The sequence below is a fragment of the Maylandia zebra genome, linkage group LG3 (genome assembly GCF_041146795.1).
Source record: "Maylandia zebra isolate NMK-2024a linkage group LG3, Mzebra_GT3a, whole genome shotgun sequence".
NCBI classification, from domain to species: domain Eukaryota; kingdom Metazoa; phylum Chordata; class Actinopteri; order Cichliformes; family Cichlidae; genus Maylandia; species Maylandia zebra.
This window is the reverse complement of record NC_135169.1, coordinates 30776244-30799119: the sequence shown is the minus strand read 5'-3', so window position 1 is coordinate 30799119 and position 22876 is coordinate 30776244. Positions and strand designations below refer to the sequence as shown.

Sequence of the window (22876 nt, the reverse complement as noted above, 5' to 3'; positions counted from 1 at the left end):
ATTTTTACACAACTTTTCAGCCCTTTAGCATGTCATATAAAACCCGAATTTAAATGGTTTAGTCTTACTTAATAATAAGGTTACATAATATATGTTTCACAGCATTTTTTGTAAGCAAAGACATGTTTCCTTAAAAAGACTCTTTTTACCCTATAAACAAAAAAATGTGACCTTCCCAAAAACTGCTGTAAAAATATTGTACAGTAATATTTTTTTTCCACTTTAAATGACTCAGTCTTTTAAAATTACTTTAGCTTAAAATATACATTTAAAAAAATAATTGCAATTCTTTTTATTTAAACTCTAAAGTATGTTTATTTAGGTCCACTGTTTTTTTTTATTTTTATCAAAAAACAAAAAAAAAACAAAAACAAAATAATTTCTATAAACTAAGGAGCTTGGAAAGAAAAGCTTCTAGACTTCTTTAAGTTGATTGAAGACTGTTAAGGGTTAAAATATTGAGGAGGGATACAGAAACAACACTGATCCAGGAGGGTTAGGTCAAACGAAGATTTTAATGAACACATGCGTGGAGAGATGAACACTGTTACACAATCAGCATCGATCTCTCTCTAACAATACACAAGCAATTGTTTTTATATCGTCAGGGAAATTTATGACGCCCCCTCATGCGTCATCACATGCATAAGTTTCAAAACCACAAATGTTCTGGTGACGACTTTTGACACAATAAAAAAGAACATCACCTCCGTCTCCGCGGCAGGTGCTTCCTGTCGCTGCCGGACGCCCACTTATCATCTGGAACATCAGGCACACATTCTGCAACAAACTGTTCTTTTGCAGGCACAATTTTGCAGTCACAAGCAAACTATAATTAAACTTTCACCTATAAATGAGTCCATCTACTGTGTGGGTGTGTGTGGCTCGACCTCACACGAACTTTGTCTTACAGTGGGGCAAAAAAGTATTTAGTCAGCCACCGATTGTGCAAGTTCCCCCACCTAAAATGATGACAGAGGTCAGTAATTTGCACCAGAGGTACACGTCAACTGTGAGAGACAGAATGTGAAAAAAAAGTCCATGAATTCACATGGTAGGATTTGTAAAGAATTTATTCGTAAATCAGGGTGGCAAATAAGTATTTGATCAATAACAAAAATACAACTCAATACTTTGTAACATAACCTTTGTTGGCAATAACAGAGGTCAAACGTTTACTATAGGTCTTTACCAGGTTTGCACACACAGTAGCTGGTATTTTGGCCCATTCCTCCATGCAGATCTTCTCGAGAGCAGTGATGTTTTGGGGCTGTCGCCGAGCAACACGGACTTTCAACTCCTGCCACAGATTTTCTATGGGGTTGAGGTCTGGAGACTGGCTAGGCCACTCCAGGACTTTCAAATGCTTCTTACGGAGCCACTCCTTTGTTGCCCGGGCGGTGTGTTTTGGATCATTGTCATGTTGGAAGACCCAGCCTCGTTTCATCTTCAAAGTTCTCACTGATGGAAGGAGGTTTTGGCTCAAAATCTCACGATACATGGCCCCATTCATTCTGTCCTTAACACGGATCAGTCGTCCTGTCCCCTTGGCAGAAAAACAGCCCCATAGCATGATGTTTCCACCCCCATGCTTCACAGTAGGTATGGTGTTCTTGGGATGCAACTCAGTATTCTTCTTCCTCCAAACACGACGAGTTGAGTTTATACCAAAAAGTTCTACTTTGGTTTCATCTGACCACATGACATTCTCCCAATCCTCTGCTGTATCATCCATGTGCTCTCTGGCAAACTTCAGACGGGCCTGGACATGCACTGGGTTCAGCAGCGGAACACGTCTGGCACTGCGGGATTTGATTCACTGCCGTTTTAGTGTGTTACTGATGGTGACCTTTGTTACTTTGGTCCCAGCTCTCTGCAGGTCATTCACCAGGTCCCCCCGTGTGGTTCTGGGATCTTTGCTCACCGTTCTCATGATCATTTTGACCCCACGGGATGAGATCTTGCGTGGAGCCCCAGATCGTGGGAGATTATCAGTGGTCTTGTATGTCTTCCATTTTCTGATGATTGCTCCCACAGTTGGTTTCTTCACACCAAGCTGCTTGCCTATTGTAGATTCACTCTTCCCAGTCTGGTGCAGGTCTACAATACTTTTCCTGGTGTCCTTCGAGAGCTCTTTGGTCTTGGCCATGGCGGAGTTTGGAGTCTGACTGTTTGAGGCTGTGGAGAGGTGTCTTTTATACAGATGATGAGTTCAAACAGGTGCCATTCATACAGGTAACGAGTGGGGGACGGAAAAGTGTCTTACAGAAGACGTTACAGGTCTGTGAGAGCCAGAGATTTTCCATGTTTGAGGTGACCAAATACTTATTTGCCACCCTGATTTACGGATAAATTCTTTACAAATCCTACCATGTGAATTCATGGATTTTTTTTTTTTCACATTCTGTCTCTCACAGTTGACGTGTACCTCTGGTGCAAATTACTGACCTCTGTCATCATTTTAAGTGGGGGAACTTGCACAATCGGTGGCTGACTAAATACTTTTTTGCCCCACTGTATGAGAAGAGAGGCCAATTCTCATGTGCATAATAACCTAACTGAAACTATATCTGTAATATGTTGAATAAATGTTTTAATCAAGAACCTCTACTAAAAGCTTAATCAAAAGATATAAATGAATAAAAGACAATAATGAATAACCTGGTTATTCAAATAGCATCCTCCCAACAGCTCCTCAAAGTAACTTACACTTAGACTCTGCTTTAGTTTCACCTTCACAAGCACGCTCTGCAAAAGCCTGCGCTTCCTGTCTACTTTGGCACAGAGTGTACTCAGTTAGGCCTTTCTTTTATAATGCAATGTAATCTACATATAAACATTTAAGATTATAAAAAGCATTCCAAAGCATTTAAGATTATAGATTTAACTCAACAGTTTAAAGTGGTTATAACTGCACCTGTAATAAAGGCTATTTGGGTGCCAATATGTTTAAACATCTGAATACAATATCAATGCTGTAGATTATATTATTAATGTTATTAATGCAATGGTAATGATGATGACTATGAATAATAGCAGTAAAATATTTCTCTGATCTCCACAAGACGTTTCACCTGTCATCCGAGAAGCTTCTACAGTTCTAGGGTCAAATGGTGGAGAGTCCCACCATCCCATGTCTTCAAGCAACTTAAAGAAGTCCAGACGCTTTTCTTTCCAAGCTTAGACTACGATGACCTGGATGACTGAGAACCTTCATAGACATATTCTATAAACTACATTTCAAGAAGTCTTTGGTTATTATTTTCATTAGGTCCTAAGTTGGCTGAATGATTGGCAACAACATTGACCCATTTATGTTTTCTGTAACGTCAGATTTTGTATTTTTTTTTTTTTAATTGACATTCGTGATCCTAAAGGCCTAAAGATCCTAAAAACAGCTGTAAAAATTATTTTATAGTAATGTGGAGGTAAACAAACATGACATAAGAGACCTCACTTCTCACTCCAACTTTATTCTTCGCCTGAGAACTGACAAAACTGACTGCTTTCCCGGTGGGGGACAAGACTGGCATGGGCGGTCAGGACAAGCTGAAGACAACTTGAGCTCCACCGGGTAGGGGTCGGTGCTCCTGGAGGAAAAAGCAGAGTCTGTCAGCCCAGAGTATCAAAATCTTTGTCTGTGTAAAACAAAAATGTTACTTCCTTAAAATCTAGAAATACCAGTATTCAATGGCCATAATGCATATGAAATCAAAATTCTCAAAATACTACTCTAACACGTTAGTAAATCTGTAGATTAATATAACGCCATTTTAGTGCAGCAATTCTCACACAATTTTCTCCTTTTTGTATGTATTGTGACTTCCTTTTTAGCTTCTATTTAATCAGCGATTATGATCATAAAACAGCAACAATATCTGTTTCAATATAGCTCTTACATGTGTGTTTAGCTTTAAATTCTGGCGTAAATGACAGTGCATCACTTGGTACATCTAGTGTTATGATTTAAAACATAGGTGTCAAACTCTGGCCCGCGGGCCAAATTTGGCCCGCAGCCTAATTACATTTGGCCCGCGAAGCCATACCAAATTACTATTAGAGCTGGCCTACTGGTATTAAACAGCTAATATATATATTGTTTGGTATTAAGCTTTGCTTGTTCCATATTCAGTTTTCCAGCAAAACTTATTTGAGTCCATAAGAAAAGATTCATTCCTATATCTGGAGGAAGATTTTTTTTTTAGATAAATATTAATGTTAGCCCGCGACTTTGTTCCAGTTTTGAATTTTGGCCCACTGTGTATTTGAGTTTGACACCCCTGATTTAAAATATCTTTAACCATGACTTACAATTAACAAAGTATTTATAAAACCTCTCTTAACCTTTAGAGTTTTGCTCAACCAACTGGTAGAGTACATTTTCAGGCCCTATATCTAACGGAGGCTTTCACTGAAATTGACCTACCTTATTGAATCTTTTCTACCAATTGGTTTACATCTGTAATGCCAAAAAATCCACCAGAAGACACTGTGAATGTAAACGGTTGGCTCTTCTTATCGCTCTCCCAACCAGGAAGTCAGAAACAAAAAATCATCCAACATATTTTGAGTGTTTTTGATGAAACTAAGGAAGGAAGATATAATTTTTTGATATATGATAGTGTTAGAGGACTTACTAAACAGATGTATGTCACTTGACAGCATTAAAAATGTGAAATTAAATGTTTAATCATTTAAACATGATTGCCCAACCAAACGGCTGATTTGTCACTTTATGGTGCTAATGCTAACAAAACTTAATGTTATTATATTCATTATTTGCCATAATATCAGACCACTAGACCCATTTTGTTTATCCATTGCTGTTGATAAATCCCATTAAGTGTTAGCACAGCAAGAATATGCTGAAATAATTTCCTCAGTAAGTAATTTTTGTAACTTCCTGAGTTAATATTAGTAAATACTGTAAAAATCAAGAATAACATGTGGAAATCACAAATATCACAACTAATTACCCTTTAACCAAAGTACAGTAACTGGTAAATTAATTTTTCTAAGTAGTCAAAATTATAATTTCATGTTTAATAAGTACTATATGGACGCTAAACAATTATATGGCTAAAAATCACATGGTCCTGTGGCATGACACTCATGATACCATCCACCTTCAACCACAGTGTGGTGAAAAACTACAGGGTCTATTGAAAAAAAATATTGATTGTGGTTATTACTCACCCAAGTCAATAAGAAATGCAAAGAAAAATGTTTTTCCATTGCTTTTTTTCTTGGTGTGGACCTCAAAGGGTTAACACACTCGCAACTATTTTAACTATTAAAAACTACTATTATAACCTAACCCAATTAATTTGTACTGGTTTGTGAAAATAGTTTTTAAATATTCAGGATTGGAAATCAGAGATTGATTTTAAAAGCCATTTGTAGCATTTGTGCAATCTATTCTTATCTCTTACTATATTATATGTCTTCTTTTTTTTTTTTTTCTCAAAGTGTGCACCAGCTGATGTGACTGAAACAATTGTGTGTGATTGTTTCACAGATGATGGTAATGGTCCTATCCTGGTGAGTCCTGTTCATCCTGTGACTGAGGGAGCTTCTGTTAGTCTGAGCTGCAGTTTGAGAACACAAAAAATACTTTCCAATGTGTTTTTCTATCACAATGACAAACTTATTCAAAATGATACCCGAGGGGAGCTGAAGATCTCTGCAGTGTCAAAGTCTGATGAAGGTTTCTACAAGTGTCAGTACTCAGGAAGAGAGTCAGCACAGAGCTGGATGTCAGTTAAAGGTGAGCAGGATCAAGACATGTGACGCATGTTTTTTTGTAAACCATTTTGATATTTGAGAACTAGCATGATTATCATTAAGTACAGTCATCATAAAGAATAAAGTGATGTGCTGTCCATAAAGAATTTTGGGTGTTTTGAAGTTTGAAGTCATTTGATTCTACTTTTGCAATTATCTTTGCAGTAGGTGTGTTATGTCCTGAAAGCTCTTCTTTGCCTGTGTGGTTGATTGTTGGATTGGCTTGTGGAATCTCTGTCTTTATTATTGTCCTAATCTCGTTTTATCACTATAGAAAAAAAAAGGGTGAGACCTTTTCCTTGTTTCAAATTTCAAAATTTAAATGTAACGATAACTGTGACATTTATAACAGGGAATTGTATTTACATTAACAGCGAAACAATTGTCTTTTTTACAGATTCAGGCTTCATCAGGTTGGTATTTTTTTATTGTAGTAAATATATTTATTAACCTGCAGTGCATGCGTTTATCAGACTTTTTGCATGTAATTGTTATGTTTTTATTATGCCATACAGTCCAATGACCACCACCAATCATGTAGTCAACCAGAGTGAAATTCACAAACACAACTGTCTTGACCATGGTCAGTTCTTCTTTAAGTTTTCATTTACCCTAACTGTAATTCTTTGCTTCAGTTTTTGGTCATCTGTTTTCAAAAGAATGTTATTTAAAATATATATTTAAAAATCAAAAGCTGTGAGAATGAAACTTTTTCAGTTGAACTTAAAGTAAAATGACAATAACAGATCGGAGTTAAACCAGATTTTTTTTATACCTGATTGTATCCTTTATTACTTGATTGAAAGAATCTACAAATGTTATTGTTGTATATTAATTACACATACTACAACATCATTATGACTTCAATGGATGAAAATTTATTTTTATTTATACAGTATGAATCTAAAATCTTCATTAATCTCTAAAAAAGGCCTCAGGATTTTCTATCTTTGTAATTACCTTTAAAAACAACTGATATCTGCTTGGCACAAAATAACTCTTGGCTTGTTATTTTATTTTATTTTATTTTTTTTAATTTAGGTACTGCTAAGCTCTATGAATCAGTAACCCATGTGGGAAAAAAAACTGGAGATGATTTAATATATACAGTAGTTACAAATAAAGCTATTTTCTTGTTGTTAGTATTTTTATTTTTGTTTTTTGTTTTTAATTTAAGGAAACTAATTCTGTGTGATATGTTGGCATTTCAGGTGCAGGTGAAATACAAGATATTACATACTCTGTAATTCAGCTTAAACATGTTGGAAAAAAGAGTGAGTATGTAAAAAAACATTGAACATGAATATATAATTTTTCATAATTGAGAAAGTTCAAATTATTAAAGTTTTTCATATGATTATCTAAACAGGGAAGCATCATAAATCACAGGAGCATACTATTTACTCAGAGGTGAAGGTGGGAGTTGAAGGTAAAGTCATAACAGTCTCATTGTTTGCATTGCATGCAGTTTCAGGTCAGCTTAGCAGTTACCAAGCTTGGCTACTTTCATAGGATTAATAAATATTACCAGAGTTGAATCTTGCACACATCGAAGATCATTTGGATATTTTGGATATTATTACATTTGCCTGCTTTATATACAGTATTTTTAAACCAATTTGTGATTTATAGTTGCTTTCCATTTGTTTCTTAGATATATGCATGACAGATAAATTGCTTTTTCCTATGTTTTCACTCTCTATTCATATTCCATATTCATATTCCACCATTCAGGTTGTACATGAACTCATACATACTGTATGCTCTCTCTATATATATATATATATATATATATATATATATATATATATTAGGGGTGCAACGATACACAAAATTCGGTTCGGTTTGATACTTTGGTGTCACGGTTCGATATTTGCGTGGCACATCCGACATGCTGTTTTACTTTAGTCCATGACGTGCTTACCTTCAGGGTCATGCTTCACATGAAAACCAAAATAGTTCCAAACCCACATCTGAATGAGGGTGGGGGAGGTTCAATTTGCCATGTTGCAAGGAGAGCTTAACTTCTGTCTCGCTAGCTTGCCCTGCGCTCAGTGAATCTGCATTCGACTGCTCTGCCTAGGCTGCACTGTCGAGCGCAGATCCACTGAACGCTCAACACAGACAGCATCGTCAGAAGGAAAGTTGACGAAATAAATTACAAATTTTGTATTGTTCGATACATATGCGTACCGAACCGAAAGCACTGTATCGAATGGTTCAATATTGATACGAGTACCGTTGCACCCCTAATATATATATATATATATATATATATATATATATATATATATATATATATATATATATATATATGATACGAATATCGTTGCACCCCTAAAATATATATATATATATATATATATATATATATATATATATATATATATATATATATATATATATATATATATTTTTTTTTTTTTTAGGGGTGCAACGATATTTGTATCGTATATAATATCGAGATATATATATATATATATATATATATATATATATATATATATATATATATATATATATATATATATGAGAAAAAAAGAGGACGTTTTTATGTGGTTGATTATTTTTTGTTGTAAAAGGCTTCTTGGCAATTAATTCTGCTAAATGGTCCCTTAGATGGTACCACATTTGTAAGGAAATTGCATTTGAGCAATAAAGCTGAGTATGCTGGTTGTGCCCATGAAAAACTACAACAGGGGCTGGCAGTCCGGTGACTGAGTGGGGCCTGATTAGTAGCGCCTGTGAGGATAGACTGCTACAGCTGTCAGTTGGTATCTGCACCAAGCATGTCACATTTGACTGATATTGCCCATGCAATAGGTCAACTTCAAGCTGGAGTTCCACAAAATGTTCCAGTGTTATTCAGATTTGGCCCTGGTACCATCTCCAAATTGAAGAGGAAGATCCTTGTAATGGAGGATGTCTTCCCAAAAAGATCACACCACAAGAAGACCGTTTCCTCACCCTGTCAGCACTCAGGAAACATCTTCTACATATTTGCAGTTAAGGTTTGCAGAATGATATAGCTGATAGCTCATTGTACCCAAAATAAATTTCACAGACCAAATCTCCAGTCTCGTGGAGCTGCCAGGAGGCCCTGCCATAATTGTTCTTCACAATCAGGCCCACTTATACTGGTGTCAGCAACTTGTGCACTAGAACCTGAACATATGGAGGAAAGTTGTGTTCAGCAATGAGTCAAGATTCTACTTATGGATTATAGAGTCAAAGTGTGGAGAAGACACTAAGAGCACTATGCTATATGCTGGACTGACAGGGTAGAGCTAGTATGACGGTTTGGGAGCAACCTCTCCCTCAATGGAAAAACAAGTCTTTTCATCATTGGCGGTCATTTCACTGAAGAGAGATATCAAGATTAGAATGTGCAACTAGTACCTATCCTTTGCGCTCCGATGCATTCATCGGAGTATGAATGTGTGAATGAATGTAGGAAGCACTGAGTTTAGAGAAAGTGCTTGTGAGAATGGGTGTGATTGGGTGATGTGGCATGTTATAAAGAGTGCTTACTCCTGGAGAGTAGAAAAGCGCTATATAAGAGTCAGTCCATTTACCATTACACTGGCAGAGAACATTTGGCATGGATTTTTTTCATGGACGCAGGCCACATACTCAACTAAATGGTAAATTGACTGGTTCTTATATAGCACTTTTCTACTCTCACTGAGCACTCAAAGCACTTTATACAACTCGTGCATTCTAAGCTGCATTCTAACCCAATCATACAAGCGCGTTATCTAAGGTTTTTAGTGTTTCTATCAAACATTCACTCGCATTCACACTCCGATGGATGCATCAGAGGGCAAAATGGGGTTAATATCTTGCCCAAGGATATTTGGCATGTAGACTTAAGGAGCCTGGGATCAAACCACCAACCTTCCGGTGAGTAGGTGACCCGCTCCACCACCTGAGCTACAGCCACCCCAGCTCTGCTGCTGCTCAACTCACAAATACATTTTCCTTACAAATGTGACACCATTAAAGGAGAAATAAACAGGATTCACAATGGTATAATATTTATTGCTGAGAATTATTTTTACAAAGAAATCTTTTGTTACATTGTTTTATCTTATATATAAAATCAATAAGCATGCATTAGCTGCGGTGTCAGTGACAAAAAGCTGATTTTCTTTTCAGTGTCTTAAAAATAGTTTTAGTCCACCTCTGAATCTGTCTATTAATTCAACAGCTCTGTATCACATTTTGGATGAAAAAAATCTGACTTTTTTTTTTTAATATGAGTCTGATTTATGTTGAGGTCACACACCACCCAAAAAAGTAAAGAAAGGAAATAACTGGCAACATCTGTCATCAGTCCCACTGAATATTTTTCAATATGCTTATCTTTTCTTGAAAATATAAATCTTTTTATGCATTTTTGTGTCTGTAGTCACAGTTTACGTCAAGATTTGTAAATCAGTTGATGCTATCATACTCCTTCTTTCTTTTCCTTAGTAGAGATATCAATTGTCTTCTTTTCAAGTACATTATAATTGGTAATCATAACACTGCAGATCAGTGCTTTAAATGATCTTCTCTCCATTCACAGAAAAATCAAGTCCTGCAGCATCTAATGAGGAACTTTACTCCGAAGTCAGATTAGAAAGCAGTCTCGGTAATAAATATATAAGTCTATATAAAAATCTATAAGTTATAGAAGTGCATTCACATTTAATCACATACATATAAACATACATACATGTATTTAAACACATACACATATAGCTGTGGTCAAAAGTTTACATACACTCATCAAGGGCATGAGTATCATGGTAGTTCTCAGCTTTTATTAATTTCTTTTGACACAGTTAAGTGTAGTCAACATATTTTCAATTGGGCTAATGTCAGAACTTTGAGCTTCTGGAATGAACTTTCCAATGGGACAGTCCTAAACAACTGTATGTAAGTACAAGTTATTCAAATTTCTCACCACCTTGCCAAGGTCTGGAAGTGGTTAGAATAATGAAAGGAGGACTACCTCTAAATTCTTAAACGTCACCCTTACTCAGTAGCTAGAGGGTTTAAACTAGGGCACAACTGAGTGTTTCAACAGGACAATGATAACAACCACAGATCAAAGATATTTTTTTAATCGATAAAGCAGGCTAAAAGTAAACTTCTGGAATGGCTTTCCCAAAAGCCTGATCTCAAAAATTAATCCAGAAGCTTGCTTATTGTGACCCAAAGCACTTGATCAAGGTGCAACTTGCTGAAGGACCTCTTACCAAATTATTTGTAAGAGTGTATGTATACTTTTGACCCCATATGTACACATTTGTGTAAACTGGGGAAAATCCCAAACAAAACAAAACTCTTTATTTAAAGGCCCAAAAGAAAAAAGAAGAAAAAAAAAGATTAAATCATCATGTGCTGAGTCTGGGGCGAGGGGGATTACTCACCCATCACTGGAGGCGGAGTCAGTAGTTAAACAGGTCCTTGGTGGCAGGTTCCCTGAGATGGATGAGATTCACCTTGAGTTCCTTGAGGAACATCAATGTTGTAGGGCTGTCTTCGTTGACATTCCTTTGCAACATTGCATGGACATCAGGGGCATTGCCTCTGAACTGGGACCCTCACTGTTGGTGGTTCCCCTTTCTAAGAAAGGGGGCCAGAGGGTGTGCTACAAGGGAATCAAAATTCTTAGTAAGCCAGTGAGGCACTGATAGAAATATATTCTCAAATCTCCTTTCTTATTATAGAAGACATTCCAACATATGCCGAGATCAACCGTCACAATAAAGCAAAAGCTAAGGAAAACCAGGGTAAGTAAAGCCTGCTATAATCTCCAGTGTTGAACTTGATAATTATTATAAAAATAATAATTTCTGATTAAAAATGAAGTCTTTTTTCTTATTTGTGTATGCATTTCAGTTTATATTAATAATTTACTGTCATAATTAATGATTGTGAATTCTAAAATTGTGAATCTATTTTACTTTTTTGTTTGTATGTACTCACAGTTTAAATCACTAACAAAAGCTGTGATATTGATGTTTGCTTGGCTTTGTCAATTGCCTGATCCTTTTTCTGTTGTGGATGTGTGTTGTTTTTTTGTTTAGGGTTTTTTTTCCTTTCAATTTTTGGCCAACTGTATGCATCAGTTCCTTCTGAGTCTCAAAGAGATTTGTTTGGTAGTTTCTCTTCTATCTGTACCTTACACAAAGAGTTGGTGCACCCATAGATTGTCTTATAGTCCATCTTCTGCATTATCTAGTGTCTGTACTGTCCTGTTCTAGGAAGCAGGGTTAGCTAACAGCTCTGAGTTGTAATGAGTGAAACTGGGGTTTTCTGTTCCAGAAAGAGTGTTAACTTCAACTCTTAGTCGGTTTCTGGGGTGACAGTCTCTGTAAACCTAACCTGCTCACTGGCAGGTTTTCTTCTATAAACTCTGAGTTTCTCTGACTCCTCCCCTCCTTCTAGACTTGAACCAGCTGACTGACGCATTCATTTCCTCATTCATAAAGATGCATTGACAAGTAAATTAATTTGCAGAAGTTTATGTTTTAACAAGAACTGAAATCCTAGACTTGAATTAGTTTGCTATTTTGTGTACTTACCATGACTGCTTCCACATTCATTTAGTTAGTACCAAGTATAGGTGCATTTTTTGAATTTTTGTGTTCCAGGTGCTGTATGTTCATTTTTCTTACTGGTGTGGCAGTCGGTGATACATTGTGCAATTCTATTTGTACTCTTTCCTTTTATTAGGTCCCCCTCCCCTGCCCGGCTGTCCTGTCTTAGACATTGTCATATTGTGTACCATATACAATGTAATAATTGAAATAACATGGATAAAAGTGACAAAATAAACAGATAAACCCTGAAAAGGAAGCGCCCATAGCAAATTTATAGAGCTGATCTTGAAAAACCAAAATGTGTTTGGAACAACAGTTTATCACATTTAGTTAGGAACTGGACCCAAATGCAGGACTTTCCTGGTTGCAGCAGTGAATTTATTTACAGTGTTAGAACAAACAGTGCAATTTCTTCCGTGGCAAAATTCCCGACTCTTGTGCAGTGCTCTCCTCCCGATCCGTAGTGCAAGATTAATCCAAAATGACTTATTTACAGCAGTGCTCACTCCCTGCACTGAGCCACTTAGGACAGGTCAACTGTTGAGGACATGACATTGATTGCAAACGCTGCCAGACAGGATAGGCTTAAGAAAAAAATATATATACTGTTGTCTTCTTTTCTGTTTTTAAAGATTGACATTCATATTGTGAATATCAATCTCTTGTCATATCTTATTTCTTGGTCCTCTGTATTAAAATGAATGGTCTGCTATTTTTTTTACCCATTGGCATGTTGAATTGCAGTATTGGGGATCCACTGATGATTGCTTTTTTCTCTGCTCATGTATCGGGTGAACATATTCAGATTTGACTGAACTAACTCTGATCAGCTGTTCTGGAACAGAAGACACAGAGTTGCCAATTTCAGAGTTAATCAACTTATTGTTTGTTTTTAAAGTCAGAGTTTGATGAATATGCTTCCTGGAATGGTGCCACACAGGGGGGTTTAAACAAACAAACAAACAAACACACAGCTTTGTGTAATAATAATAATAGTAAAGAATATTATGAAATTCATACGATTTATGTCAACTTCTAAGGCTGTCCACAAGTTCAGCAGCTGTATATCATTGTTTTCTGCGGCATAAATGCATCCTGAGATCTCATTTATTTTTTAGAAGACAGTCCAACGTATGCCCAGGTCAACCGTCACAATAAAAGAGCATCCAAGAACAACCAGCGTAAGTAAAGCCTGCCATCCTCTCCAGTGATGATCTTAAAATTTGACTGGAATAAATAACATGAAAATCTTCTTTACTTATTTTTTTACTTGAATACATTTTAGTTTGTATCACTAATATGTCATACTCTGTATTTGTCTCAGATACAATTGAGAACTAACTTAATTGACCTGTGAGTTAAAGACTTACTTTTTATTATGAGTTTACAGCTAAGCCTTTTAAATAATATTCTCTCCAGTCACAGTAAACTCGAGTCATGCATCAGCTGATGAAGCAGTTTATTCTGAAGTTAAATTAGGAAGTGCCCTCTGTAATTAAGCTAACATGACTGTTATATTTAGTGATTTATTTGTACTCTTTAGCTCATAATATTGTTACTAAATGATAATCCCTATGTCCTTTTTGTGGCTGTTTAACAGGTCATTGAACCGAATTGTAGCAGTAAAACCAACCTCAAGCTTCTTATACAGAAATGTCTGTAGCTTGTTCAGTATTTTGTACAGTTTTTTTAGTGATAGTCATCATCATTATAATATACAGTATACAATATATATAATATATGGTACAGACAAGGTGTTTTCATTTAGTGTTCATATTATCTGTATTCATTTAATAATAAAACATGATTTAAAGTTAGCTTTTGCAGTGTAACATAAGATCTATGGGTATAAAGAAATACTATAAATGCATGTATTGAAAGTTTTTGAACATTACCTAAAAGAGGACTGATGTAATACTGTATGGATTTAAATGTGTGAATAAATGCATTTCTTCATGGAAATTGTATGTAGTTATAGTTTGGGTTTTTATCTTTTTTTTATTTTGGCCTGAGCAGTGTTTTTGTTCTATCATGATATAGCTCTACAATATAATTGTAAAAATGTAAAGGATTTATCTTTTGTAACTTTCAACTAGATGAACATGTATACAATATGAATATCAAATCACAGAGACAGCTTAAAGTTAATAGACATTTAGTACTGGGGTTCTATTATTTTTGAAAAATGAGTGTTTAGAAAATCCAATCAGAGTAAATTCTCCGCTATAAAAATTTTCCTCTATATTGGACCTAATAATTTGCTCATGCACCATTTTTCTTCCGATCTTCACTGAAAATGGGAAAATACTATTTTCAAACAAAGACTCAAAATCTCAAAATTTTGGCAATCTGGGTTGGTCAAAAATCAACCAAGCAACTTTTTTTTTTTTTTTTTTTTTTCGCAATTTTGAGACCAACTGAACAGCTTTATCCTTTCATCTCTGCATATAATGTTGGAACACCTGGGCTTGAGGTACCCCTGTTCTGAGTGAGCTTGGTTATGAAAGTGCCCTCCTTTCTGCAGTCACACCTCTCCATTGCTCTCTGTCTGGATTTTTGTTTAAAGCCTTCTGACTTGGACAAGCCAGGATGTAGCATGATTTCTTGAGTCATTTTTTGTTGCTTTCTACATGCTTTGCTATGCATCTTGCATTAACGATGGGCAACAACATTTTGGTATTGATCCAATGTAGTGTGCACTTTATGTAGTCCTGTATTGATTTACTGTTTTATGTAGCACCAAGGTCTTGGAGGAATGCTGTCTCGTTTCACTGTGTACTGAACCACTGTATATGGTTGACATGACAATAAAGCCACTTGACTTGAGTTTATATGTCTGTAATTGTTAGATGTATTTTTTTAGGCTGTAAGCTGTAATCATCAAAATTGTAAAAAATGTAAACAATGAAATATTTAACTTTACACGCAATTCAATTCAGTTTTACTTTTAAAGCATCAAAATCACAAAAATAATAATACAGGAACAAAAAAAAGTCAGACCACCCCCTCCAGAAAAACTCCTTTTTAATAGGAAGAAATCTCCGAAATATAAACCTAAAACATAAATAAATCACTCACTCTACTCGACTATACAGCTCTAGCTCTTTGTCCCATATTTCCTACGTCAATCTTATAACACAAAGCACAGTACAATGATGGACTGTGTTTACAGCAGATAGGCACTAGAGGGTGATATTATGTCATTTATAATTTATTGAATCTATGTTAACCTTTGGTAGAAATGGTTCCAAGACCTATCAGTCAGTGTTTGACTGCAACCTGTCTGCTAAACCCTGCAGTATCACAGTAACAGCTTAGTACAAATTGCATCTTTTGTAATCCTAAATAGGGACTAAAAATAGCAATCAAAACTACTGTTTCATACATATTCCTACATATATTATGTAGAAATGTATTTCATAAATACGGTATATTATTCATTTTGCTCTAACATGTTTTCTCTACACAGACAATGTCCTGAAAATGTCATTAGTTTAATTGCAGAAAACATTAGTTTAACCCTTTAAAGTTATTCTCATGACTTATTCTAATAACAGCCACAATAATTACCAAGCCAAAAATGACACATGAAATAAAATGTAAACCCTCATGCAGCTGTCAAGTCACTATTCATGAGTTACTATTTATCATTATTGTGTTGACAGGGGACATGTTCAAAACTGAAGTATTTGTGGTTCCTCATAACGAAGTGGGAATTTCAATATAACTGCAGTTGTGAGAGCTTTATTTAAAACAGGAAAGGGAGGAGAGATGGTGTGGCCTGAGAAAAGGACTCCGCAGAAAGCAAGTGTGCTCACGCTGATAAGAGATATAGCTTCCTTTCACCCACACTTCTCTTTTTATCTTGTTCATATGCATCAGAGCATCAAAGTGGAAACATTTCTCACAAGTACAGAGACATTTTCACCATTTTCAGTGTTGAATGTCAGGATGGGACATGCTTTCTTCTGTGCATCTGGGTTGGTTTGTAAGTATACAGAATATTTACATTATGCAATGTCTATTTTTATATTAGTTTCTTTAAGAGCGCAGACAGTATGGTATTTTTATCCACTTCACTTTGATCACCTTTTAGTTAATGCAGGGTAGCTGGCACAGGTCTAACTTAACTTAGTAGTGACATTGTTAATTACACACAATACTGTCATCAGTAAACCACCAGGAAGTTTTAAATGCAAGGTTAATTTTAAGTTTTATAAGTATTAACTTCTATTTCAGTGCTGAACACACTTCTGTCTTGCGGACAAACTGAAGGTGATTGAATGCTTTTTCTTTTGTTTCTGTTGCATCACTTCAGATAGATATATATCACATAAATACCATCAACCATATTTTATTTGCAGAATTACTGCCAGTTTAGGCAGTAATTCTGCAAAATCTTATTTCTTTAACACAAACACTACTTATGCGTGCTGTGATTACTCATCTTTGCTACTTGAGCAGTTTCTTTGACAATGTATTACGGACAAGGAACACAAAACTAACATAGTTACTAAAGATTGTGTAAGAAAATGACAAAAATATCTTGAAGAACTGCTGAGTATTGTTTGCTTTACTTACGTGGACATGCATGTGTTCCTTCTGAAAGATAAACCCAAACCTAATCTCAGTGTGTCTTCATCATGGCTGAGTCCTGGGGCATCAGTGACTCTACACTGCAGTGTTAGAAATCACTCTGCAGAATGGAGGTTCTACTGGTATCAGGCTTTTTTCAAAAATTCAAGCAAGGGCTACTACTTTGAGCTGCTACCAGGTGGTAAAAATGGAACTGCACAAAATTCCTACATTGTTCATGGACAGAAACAGACGGCAGGATATGCATGTAGAGCTGGAAGACAACAGCCAGAGCATTTCACTTCGGACAGCAAACCTGTATTTGTTTGGTCTGCAGGTAAGTGTGAATGTAATATCATTGCCATGATGCATAACAATACAGCTTCTGTTAATACAGTTACTTCAAGAAACACTTAGATTCCTAATTTCATAATATCTCAGTGGCTGTTTTGATCCCACATTACATGTTTCTAAGATTCTAGTTCAGCAACTGCAACTGTCAAAGTGACTCCTGACAGAGTGCAGCACTTCTCTGAAGAGTCTGTCTCACTGCGCTGTGAGGGGAAACCTTCTGAGTGGAGAGTGATGAGGCTGAGTGAAGCAGGCTACCTTGCAAACTGTTCTGCCTGGGGAACAATGAGTGGATCCACCTGCACGATCAAAAATGCTACAACCAAACCAGCCGTGTACTGGTGTGAGTCTAAACTGGGTGGCTTCAGCAATGCTGTCAACAACACAGTGCAAAGTAAGTATTTTTACATCCTTTTTTTCTTTTTTTTTCTTTTTTGTTTGTTTGTTTGTTTGTTTTCCTGTATGACTCTGCAGGTTCTGCCCACATTGTGTCACAGTAAGCATCCTTTCAGTCAATAAGATTATACTTTTGAAAGTGTTAGAGTTATGTTTCTGTAAATATAAAAATGCAACATACTCATTCCTCACCTTTATCTTATTATTTTTTATTCAATTTGTCATTAATGTGAAAACATGCCTCCAGTAAGTCATCAGACCTTTCTGTTACCTTACATTACCACAGGCCCCAATCTTTCTGCCTGAGTTTTGAATTTTTGTATTTACCTTTTATGTTTAATTGTTCTGAGTTTTTGAGTTTTGAATTTTATTTATTTCTGGTTTGGTTCTTTATGGATATCTGCTCAATTTTGTCTTTAGACTTTTGCAAATTTCATTGGTTTCAATTCTCCTTGCCTCCCTGTATTAAATCTGTTATTAAATCTCTGTCCCTGTCAATCGGCCGAGGTTAACCCAAAACCTTTCCAAGCTCTTTAGATTCCTGTCTTAGGTGCTTCTTTGTTTAGTCACTTCCTGTTTTATTTTAGTAGTCTCCTGTTCCTGTCATGGTCCTGTGTCTCCAACACAGTATTTTAAGTTTTCTGTAGTATTTGGTTTCTTGTGTTTAAGTGTTGTTGTTTTTTTATTTCTTTGCAATATTAGTACATTGTTATGGTCTCTGTTAGCCACTTCCTGTTCTGCTCTGACAGTCCCTCTTTTCATGTGACGTGATGTTCAATTTACTTCCTCTGTCTTGTCAGTTACATTCAGCAGTGTCAAATCGTCAACAGATTCGACACTGCAGTTAATGCTCACCCTTCTACTCACTTAGCTGTAGTCAGCCTGCAACCCACAGCCATGCAACTTTCTCCCGTCTCCTCACTGCACCATAATCTAGTATGAAAGAACAGACACCTCTCCCCCACCTTTCACTTTCACTCACAACCAGGTTCAGAGACAAATAGTAAGACTCCACTTGGGGAAGTCTACTGGACAGATGGGGCGAGTCCCTGCCTCATCAAGGGCTGTGCCTCCATCATCGACCAGCTCCGATCTATAGACAGGCCACATTAGGAACCTCTTCACTTATCTTAGTAGCTCCACTTCGGACATCAGCAGATGTCATCATCTAACTTCTCAATTGTGTTTATGCCGATCTGGACCAGCCAGCAAGCACTGTGAGGGTCACACTTTTTGACTTTTACAGTGCATTCAATACCATCAGGCCAGCCCTCCTGGGTGATAAGCTGACAGTAATGCAGATGGATGCTTCTCTTGTGTCCTGGTACCTTTACACCACAGACTTCAGCCACTGCACTGAGACCTGCCATCTTCAGATGATTTCTGATAACTCTGTGAAGGGTGAATTCATCGGTGGGGATGATGAGACAGAGTATCAGGCTGTGGTTCACTCTTTGTCTCGTGGTGGGAGCAGAATAATCTGCAGCTCAATGTGACAAAAACCAAGGAAGTGACTGTGGACTTTAGGAGGACCAGGAAACCAGTAAACCCTGTTTTATGCAGGGGGTCGACAGTGTAGACAGTGTGGAGAACAATAAATACCTCGGAGTACACACTGACAATAAACTGGACTGGGTTAAAAGCACAACTCCACTCTACAGGATGGACCAGAGCTCTCTCTATTTTGTGAGGCAACTGAGGTCTTTTAACATCTGTCAGACAATGCTCTGAATTTTCTACAAGTCTTTTGTAACCAGGGCCGTCCTCTAGTACGTATTCTGATGTGACATTGTCTGACTGTTTTACAGAAAGCAATATAATACTTGTGAGCCCGGTCCACCCAGTTACTGAGGGAGAAGCTGTTACGCTCCACTGCAAACTGAGGAACAAAACTTTAAAATCCTCTGTGCTTTTCTTTCGAAATGATAACCTCATCAGCAATGACACCAGAGGGAGGCTGAATATCCCTGCAGTGTCAAAATCAGATGAAGGCTTTTACAAGTGTCAATATTCAGAAAAACAGTCACCACAGAGCTGGATGTCAGTAAAGGGTAAGTTTGTTTAAAACTCTTCTTCAGCCCTTCTTTTTGCAAATACTCCCTGCAACAACACTTTTGGTGTTTTTATGTAAATATGGATCATTTTAAATCACATTAATGTACTAATAGTAGTGAGTATTCATACTTTGTGAAAACAACTGAACATAAAACTTAAAAATAAAATGTATTTGTTTTTTATTGTAGCGGTATCCAGGCCTTTAAAGTCTTCATTTACTGCGCAGATGATTATTGGATTTGTTTGTGGGATTTTACTGATTGCTATCCTACTCGTGATTTATCTGAAAGTCAAAGGGTGAGGCCTTTTCAATTGATTAAAATCTGATTCTGCCTTCAGTTTCAAATGCAAAATAATATATTTTCCTTATAAAAGTTATTGAGTAATCATCTTAAAGAGCATACATGTTTTTTAGTTATCAATTATTTCTATTCACTTTTTTATTCAATATTCTTAACATTATTTTCTTTCAATTATTTTACTACATTTTACAGAACACAGTGCAAACAAACCCATGTTGATTCTGCAGTTTCTGAGGTTAGCCAGAATGCATGTCAGCTTGAAGCGCTCTACTCTGAAGTCCATGGTCAGTTTTGATTAACTAACCCAAATCTTCAAAAGTTTTTAAAAGATGCTGACAAAAAACCTTTAAAATGTCCCTTTTTTAAATGTACGGACATATTTTTCAAATTAGATTCCACTTTTGCAGCATTTCAGTTTCTGAAATATCATTAAACTGTCTGTTTTCTGTCATCTTTTAGATGATAATCTGCTGTATGCCCTGGTAATGCACAAAAACAAAGGTGAAACCCAGAACAATGCAGGTATTTTAAATTAGCATTCAATTCAATTTCAGTTTTCTGTTCATGTTAGTTAAACTTGATTGATTGTTTTTGTAATTTATGTAACATCTAACACACATAATCTGGACCTTAACTGGTTTCTCCATTTACAGGTAGACCATCACAGGCAGCAGCGGATGGCGCTATCTATTCTGAAGTCAGACTACAGGAAAACAGCTCTTGGTAATATAGGCACATATTAAGTCTGTTGTCTGTCTGTCTGTGTGTGTGTGTGTGTCTGTAGGTGTGTGTGCGTGCGTGTGTGTGTGTGTGTGTGTGTGTGTGTGTGTGTGTGTGTGTGTGTGTGTGTGTGTGTGTTTCATCTATGTACAATATACATCATCTGTATATATATTTTCATCCAAGTTCATAGAAAGAAGCTTCAGCTTTACAGCAAGAATTTCCTGAGTTTGAATCGACCTAGTTGGACCTTTCTGTGTGCAGCTTGCATTTTATTTGTGCCTGTGTGGGTTCTCTCAGAGTACTCTGCTTCCTCCTACAGTCCAAAGACATGCATGTTAGGTTAACTGTGTTTGTGAATGTCCAAAGTCATCTGACTGTGTTAGCCAAAATGTTCAGGGTGTATCCCACCTTTTTCCCTGTGACAGCTGGGAGAGGGTCCAGGAAGATTTTCTCTGTAATTGAACATATTTTGCATCTGTAGCCCTTACAGTTGTCTGGATTGGTGTTAAAGCTGCTTCTTTCATTTTTTTTTTATACTTTTGCACTTTTCCACTTGAATTCTGCTTGTCCTTCAGTCTTGTCCACACTTCCACTTAAAATCTAAAGGTGAGAGGTCTTTCTCTGAGTCTCCCCTCTTTTGTAAAGTCCCCCTCCTGTTTGGAAATTGTTTAATCAATCTTGAAGACCTAGCTATTTTCACAGGCTTTTGGGTCCCTTTGAAACCGGCTATGGGTCTGTTCTGTCTTAGTTTATCTTGGTTCTTTGTGTTATTTGTGCACGTATGTGTATATGTATATATGTACACATGCACACGTGAGTATCTGTGTGTATATACTGTACATGTTCCCTTTCAGCACATGATGCGATAAATAGTAACTCAGGAATGGTGAATGGTGATTTGACTGCTACAGGAGACTTTACATTTCATTTCATGTGTCATTTTTGGCTTGATAGCTATTGTGGTGGTTATTAAAGAAGTCATTACCATGATTTTAAATGTTTTCTGCAATTTAAAATAACTACACTTTCAGTACATTATCTGTGTAAAGAACAGTGTGCAGAAAATTTAATGATAATAAACATAAAGAAAGAAGAAATACGCCTGGCATGACTGTATGAAATTTATTTCCTCTTTTGTCATCATATACTGTTCAAACCTGCCAAACTGTCAATAAATGTGTCACTGTTAATTTCTGTGCCTTTTTAGCACCACATAAAGAATATATATAAATATCACATGTGGTGATGTGCTATACAAATAAACCTTACTTGATTTGACGAATAAAAAAAAATGTGGTCATCATTAACAAAATGCATGTGTAATAGTGTGCTCCAGAAAATTTTCATTTAACGTTACTACTACTGCTAAAATGTGATCTTTGCATAATTTTTTAATCACATTGGGGAGTGAGAGGGGGACTCAAGGTTAAGACTGCATTCATCAGCACTACTCAAGGGAGGATCATTCTACACTAGGGAAATATTGCTCACCACAAAGCCAAATTATGTGATTTGGTGAATTTGAAATTTAATTTACTGATTAAGTAGTAAATTAAATATGAAATTTGCCTTCAGTTTTTACATTTTGTTGCAGTTATGTATGTTGTTAACTTGCCTGAATAGAGAGCAGCCAAGTTAAACACACCTCCAACATCCAATGAATACAGAATCATCAGAGCTACTGAGTCTGACAGTGGAGGATACAGCTGCCGGGGCAGCAGGGACTATTTCTTCTCAGAGTGGAGTGATATCATCACACTGACTGTGTCATGTGAGTTAGCAAGAGCACTACCTGTTGCAGCAACATATGATAAGGATGGCGCCAGTGTCCGGCAGCCTCGCCTCTGTCAGTGCACCCCAGGGCAGCTATGGCTACAATGTAGCTTGCCATCACCAGTGTGTGAATGTGTGTGTGAATGTGTGTGTGAATGCGTGTGTGAATGGGTGTGTGAATGGGTGGATGACTAAATGTAGTGTAAAGTGCTTTGGGGTCCTTAGGGACTAAATATAGTGCTATACAAATACAGGCCATTTACCATTTAATTCTGTTGTTTTTAGTGTGTATTAAATGGAGATTTCATTTTTGTGCATTTT

The 22876-nt window shown here is 36.5% G+C and overlaps 2 protein-coding genes across 2 annotated transcripts in view; both read left to right on the top strand.

The window, feature by feature from the left end:
- Positions 1–15206, top strand: part of LOC106675852 (Fc receptor-like protein 5) — a 40360-nt gene extending 25154 nt beyond the window's left edge. Inside the window, exons 13-22 of the mRNA XM_076881692.1 lie at positions 5519–5767; positions 5950–6069; positions 6182–6197; positions 6300–6367; positions 6996–7058; positions 7154–7213; positions 10355–10420; positions 11505–11567; positions 13499–13561; positions 13981–15206. Coding sequence (XP_076737807.1) covers positions 5519–5767; positions 5950–6069; positions 6182–6197; positions 6300–6367; positions 6996–7058; positions 7154–7213; positions 10355–10420; positions 11505–11567; positions 13499–13561; positions 13981–13988 — 776 coding nt within the window. The 3' untranslated portion in view covers positions 13989–15206. The remainder of the gene's footprint in view (positions 1–5518; positions 5768–5949; positions 6070–6181; positions 6198–6299; positions 6368–6995; positions 7059–7153; positions 7214–10354; positions 10421–11504; positions 11568–13498; positions 13562–13980) is intronic.
- Positions 15207–16258: 1052 nt separating this feature from the next.
- LOC112432370 (uncharacterized) lies at positions 16259–22040 on the top strand. Its single transcript, XM_024800914.2, has 10 exons — positions 16259–16368; positions 16620–16655; positions 16990–17292; positions 17431–17700; positions 19511–19753; positions 19946–20054; positions 20252–20343; positions 20519–20581; positions 20713–20782; positions 20966–22040. Exons 1-10 carry the CDS (start codon positions 16332–16334, stop codon positions 20970–20972), a joined length of 1230 nt encoding a protein of 409 aa, XP_024656682.1. The 5' UTR covers positions 16259–16331; the 3' UTR covers positions 20973–22040.
- The last annotated feature ends 836 nt before the right edge of the window (positions 22041–22876 follow it).